This window comes from Prorops nasuta, unplaced genomic scaffold, assembly GCF_024137725.1.
Source record: "Prorops nasuta isolate Cenicafe-Biocafe unplaced genomic scaffold, Cenicafe_Pnas_1.2 PNAS00007, whole genome shotgun sequence".
In the NCBI taxonomy this organism is placed as follows: domain Eukaryota; kingdom Metazoa; phylum Arthropoda; class Insecta; order Hymenoptera; family Bethylidae; genus Prorops; species Prorops nasuta.
In genome coordinates this window covers 4,025,749-4,031,823 of record NW_027116804.1, presented here as the reverse complement: position 1 = coordinate 4,031,823, position 6,075 = coordinate 4,025,749, and the positions used below count along the sequence as shown (strand labels likewise).

The 6,075-nt window shown below is 30.8% G+C and overlaps 1 protein-coding gene across 1 annotated transcript; it reads left to right on the top strand.

The window, feature by feature from the left end:
* The first annotated feature begins 3,164 nt into the window (after positions 1–3,164).
* Positions 3,165–5,857, top strand: LOC136774902 (E3 SUMO-protein ligase ZBED1-like). The gene is made up of 9 exons (XM_066729377.1): positions 3,165–3,183; positions 3,275–3,376; positions 3,473–3,710; positions 3,804–4,152; positions 4,226–4,286; positions 4,367–4,849; positions 4,916–5,241; positions 5,389–5,685; positions 5,804–5,857. The coding sequence occupies exons 1-9, from the start codon at positions 3,165–3,167 to the stop codon at positions 5,855–5,857; spliced, it is 1,929 nt and encodes a 642-aa protein (XP_066585474.1).
* Positions 5,858–6,075: the final 218 nt, after the last annotated feature.

The following is a 6,075-nucleotide window of genomic DNA, read 5'->3' as shown; positions in this document are numbered from 1 at the left end:
AAGCTTCAAACTGGCTCCTCGATGATTTCCAGAAAGCACACTATCACTGATTTTGCATTTAAACACTTGTGAATTTAAACAAATTAGGTATTAACCTACGTTTCTTCAAAACACTGGAGAATTTGACACTTTTGAACTGTTTGAAGTAGGGTGATTAAGAGTGGTCGAAACGAATTATTGATTATTCTATCTCTCTGTGTCTCTCTTTTCAGCCTACTTCAAACAGTTCAAAAAGTGTCAAATTAACCGGTGTTTTGAAGAAACGTAGGTTAACACCTAATTTGCTTAAATTCGCGAGTTCTTAAATGCAAAATCAATGAAAGTGTGCATTCTGGAAATCATCGAGGAGCCAGTTTGAAGCTTTTTCAAAAACTTCGGTGTAAAGGAACTTGGAGAACAATAATGGGTAAGTTTAATTTTTTCTATCATCAATGAATTGATTTTAAATAATTCTTTTTACCTTCGTTTGTAGAAAGAAAATGCCTTGATGTGTTTCCTATTAAATTATCAGTGCAGTCGCGTGACATCTTAGCTTTTGATACTTTCCTTTTCATTCTATCTTCTCCCTCTTTCCATCAATTCAGTCAATGATACTTGTATTGAATTGATTTGGAATTGTAATGAAAAGGATTTTGCTATTTTTAAAATTAATCTAATAGCCAAATTAATGAAATAAATAGCAAATGTATTATCGCGCGCGATCGATAATTTTTACATTCTAGTGGGGTGTTCGTCAATTGTTTTTTCACTTTCTCCACTTTATTATGCACAGTTAAAGTCGTTCGAAAAGGACCGAAAAAGGGTGAGTTTTAAATGGAAATAACTTTTAAACCCCTTGAACGATTCGAACAAAATTTTACACGTGCATTTGGATGGTCACCCCGAACCTCCAGTTACGAGAAAAGGCGGTCGTTTCGTTACACCCTGTATATATATACAGGGTGTTTCACGTAAGGCGCCCCAGCTCGAAAAGAGAACTTAGAGCGCATGGTGGGGGCAGATGCATCTAATTGGCCGCGGTTAAAGAGAGAGAGAGAGAGAGAGAGTAAGAGAAAGAGGACAAGAGTTGATCAAAGATAACTGGTGTGAGCGGGGAAGGGAGGGGCAGCGATACGCTAGGCGTATCGTATACCAATGTATAGTTCTTTCCTTCTCCAATTATTCTTTCTCTCTTGATCCTCGAGCGGGATAGGGATGGGACAGCAATACGGTAGGCGTATCGTCTAGTAAAGGATAGCTCTATCTTTCTCCACGTTGTTCCTTCTCTCTCCCTCCGCGGCCAATTAGATGCATCTGCCCCCACCATGCGCTCTGAGTCCTCATTTCGAGCTGGGGCGCCTTACGATCTGTCGAAAGTTGGATCAACTAAGACTTTTAAAATGAAAAAGAATATGTGGACGCAAATTTGTCAAGATTTAAAAAATGAATTAAATATTAATAAAACCGCAACACAAATTGAAAACAAATATAAAACAGTTTTGCGACGAAAAAACGAGCAATTGATAATAATTTCAAATCAGTAAATAGCAGAAAAGAAGTGCCTTTTGAAGAGGAGCTGAGGAAAATAGTCTCTGAGGATGATAGTATTCTTCCAGAATTAACACAGAATTCACGTAAAACAACAATATTAAAAGATGTCCAACGGATAGAAGAGAAGGAAGAAGATACGACGAGTATTCCGAAAAAAGGAAAATTGAATGTAGGGAAAAAACATTTATTTATTAATAATAATTATTTAATTTCTTTAAAGCAAATATTTTAATTCTTACAGTTCACAAAAGAAGAAGCATTTAAACAATTTTACGATCTTAAAAGAGAACTAGAGCAGAAACGAGAAAAAAATAAGGAGAAACGCCATAAAGAAAAGTTGCAATTCTTAAAAGAGTTGCTAAATAGAAATTCATTTTTTTATTATTAATAGCAAATAAATGTTAATGTTTTACTCCATTTATATGATATTATTAATATTAATAAAGATGTTTCAGTTGCTAATATTGTAACATAGGTTTATTATTTATTGCACTGCATATCATGCACGTTCATGTACTACATCAGTATTTGCATGTTATTTGGAGGTTTTGATACAACGAACAGTGATGAAAAGAAACTTAAGGAATATCTAACCATCTTTTATCGAATTTCCCGAGGCAGTGGCTCTCTTATATTTGAAAAAGTCCGAAGAAATGCCATTATAGAAGGCGGTGTCGGTCATCATATTTACATACTAACACTTAGTTTCCATATTTCAGCACGTGAAGCACAGCTAAAGTGTCACGAAGGTATCAATGGTGAAGTTAAGAAGAAAAACTAGAGGTTCTAATTTTATGGAGCCGCTAGTATAGCAAAATTATTTACAATTTTATTGTGCATATAACCTAGATGAGAAAAACACAGATTGTAACTAAGGCTAATCAAGAGACACGGTAGTGTCTCGACGGCAAGTATATATAAAAGTAGAAAATGACATGTCTATACCGCCGAGCACTACCGTGTACTTATACAGCAAGTTCTGCCGTCCCAATTTTCAAACCGATTTATTTCTATGAATGATCAATTGTTATGATATAAGTAAAGCTTTACTTAAAATGGTTTTGAAAAACCTTTCATTTGAGCCTATAAACACTAAAATCGGTTCACGTAATCCAGAGATCTCATACTCTGTTAGCTATATATATATGCCGAAGTTGAAATTCTTCTCCCTTCTTTCTTCTCGAGTGTATGTCCCAGGCTGATTCTTTATGTCTCGGGCTGAAGTTGTCCGCTAAGGAAAGTGACGTCATTTTCACATCGCTTCCAACAAACTATACTCAACGACGAAACTATAGTTGTGAACTTGCAAATAAATCGATGCAATCGATATAACTAATTCGGCGACTTGTTAACTGTCAACAGGGATGGGCGATGTATCGCCGATTATACAAACATTGATCTTTTTTCCATCAGAATCGATTATTTTTAATCGATGTTTTAAACTGCGATGCATCAATTTAAAATCGATGTATTTAGCTTTATCACTTCGATATTTTGTGAAGAGCCTGGCACTCCTGGCAGAGCCTTTTTTGCCTTTCGGTAATTAATTTTTGTGTATTCATCAGTGGAATCAGTATATCTCGATCAGTATTCCGCTGCTTTAATTATATATCATTAATTGAAAGGATTTCAAAATGATTCAATATGCATCATGTAAGTATAGGTATATTTTAATTAAAATATATTTTCTAACCTGTAAATATTTTATGTCCTCATATTTATCAAAATTATTGATTTTTTGTAGTAAAAACGAGTGAACGAAAATTCAAAGTGTATTATCAAATAAATGATGAAAATCCATTAATAATTAATGATATTGACTTTTTTAGTTATGTAAAATTAAAAAGTATGTATATTATCCATGAGTAAGATCTGAAATTGTATTATTTCTACACTCTAAATCATTTTATAATTTCTAACTTCATAACATATTTTTTTCTAGATAATCCTAAATATGCTACAGAATACATACTGAAATTATTTGATGATGGAAAAATAGCACACAGTAATAAAACTGTAGAACTGATATATTTTTCTACTGATGGCGTAGACTTTAAATCAATCTACGATAACAAATATGAAACAGATGCACCTGAAGATACAGAAGTAATTGAGGAAGATATATTATTAGCAAAAGATCTTAATTCTAATAAAGATGAACTATCTTTTAATAAAACGATGTAAGCTATTAATTATGCAATATGTTTTGGTAATATCAATTGTACATATAAGTAACAGGTTTAGATTACTTTAAATTTATCTGTTTATTATAGATCACCGACACCAAGTATTAATTATATTATATATAAGAAAACTATAAGTCATGTGTGGAAATATTTAAAAATAATTGATTGCAACAATGCACGTTGTCAAATGTGCAGCAAAATACTAAAATCTGGAGGCAACACTACAAACTTATCTCAACATTTAAGAAGAATACATCCTATTCAATATAAGGGAGAAAAAGAAAATGAGCAGGAATATGCTGTCATTTATGATAGCAACAATAAGAAGTCAACCAAAAAATTAAAGATTTCAAACAAAGGAAATAATAATGTACATGACCCAAAAAAAGTTAGTGATTTGTCTAAAAACTCAAAAAGTTGCCATTTAATATCTGACGTAAGTTTTAAATGGATTACTCTGTCAAAATTTTAAATTATTGTAAATTTTTTAATTGCACTTTGTATGATAGATGAGATTCAAAGAGCCAGAGCTAATTACTAGTGCATTTCATAGAATAGATTCATTTGCAAGTGAGTTAATTTAAAATTAAAATACAATTTATCTTAATATATTTTATACATATATTAAGCATAAGTGATATTTTATTTAGAAGGTAGTTCTACAGCAGAAAAAATTACAAATAATATCTTATATATGATATTAGCTGATTATTGTCCTTTACGAATTGTGGAGAAGAAAGGTTTTCAAACCTTAATCAAGTCAATTGCTCCTCTATATAAGATACCAAGCAGGAAATCTATTACAAATTTATTAGACTTCAAATATGGTCATATGAAAGAAAAATTTATTTTTAATATATCTAAAATAGATCATTTCACTGTTACTTGCGACATTTGGAGTGATATCACTAATAAGAGTTATTTATCAGCAACAATACATTACTTATATGCTGAAAATAAAATGAAAAATGGTACATTGTGTGTATATCCTTTGGAAGAAAGTCATACTTCTGAGTATCTTGCAAGAACAATCAAAATTGCTTTAGAATTGTTTAAAATAAATCAGGAGAAAATTAGTGCAATTACTACTGATAGTGGTGCCAATATAAAGAAAGTTGCAATTCAATTATTTGGTGAATAGAAGCATATACCATGTATTGCACACTTATTCTCACATATTGTACCGGATGCATTAAAAGAAGTATCTTATTTACAAAATATTATAAATAAGGTTAAAACCATTGTTGTATTGACAAAAAGAAGTACCTCTGTATCTGACGAATTAAAAAGATTGCAAATTCGAGATGGAAAGACTGAAGGCACGTCATTAAAATTTATACAGGATGTTCCAACTAGGTGGAATTGCACATTTTACATGCTGGAAAGATTTATGGTTTTGAAAGATTACGTTTATCCAATAAGTCTTAAATGTTCTAATGTACCTCAAATGTTAAATCGAGAGGAGCTGCAAGTTTTAGAAGATGCAATACAAATATTAAGACTGATGGAAAATGCGATTCAAGAAGTAAGCGGAGATACATATTGTACAAGCAGCTTAATTATTCCATTAATAAGGTGTTTAAAAATAACATTACAAAATCGATCAGTTGAAACGGAAATAGGAAGAAGTCTGAAAAATAGCATCATAAAATCAATCAAATATCGATTTCAGTATCATGAAAACAACTTAATTTTAGCCATATCTTCTATATTAGATCCGCAATTAAAAAAGTTGCACTTTAAACATTCCTCAACCGCTGCTGTAGCAATGAATAAAATTGATAATATACTCAAGTCAGATCATTCTTTGGAAAATAATAAAAGATCTGATATGAATACAAATGTATTAAAATCAGTAAATACAAATAATTTATGGCAATTTCATGATGAATTAGTTACCAAAGAAATACCGTTAGAAGGTGAATGTAATGGAATTAATTTAGAATTAGGACAGTATATGCAACAAAAAGTAATAGACCGTTATCAAAATCCGTTTATACACTGGCAAACACTATTACACGCATATCCTCATCTCTACCCTATAGCTATGAAATATTTAAGCATTATTGTTACTTCTGTACCTTCAGAGCGATTATTTTCCAAAGCCGGAGCCATCAAAAATGAAAATAGAAACTGACTAACAGGAAAACGTTTAAATAAAATATTATTTTTAAATTCTTTTGGAGAAGAATTTTGGAACAACCATTAAAAACAATTACTATTTTACTTTGTTATAAGTAATATATATTTAATTTCAATAATAATTAATATATATTTTATATTGATATAATTTCTGTATAGAAAAGTACAAAAATAAAAAGCTTTCATATTTTGTAATACAAATTTTGTTTTAATTATA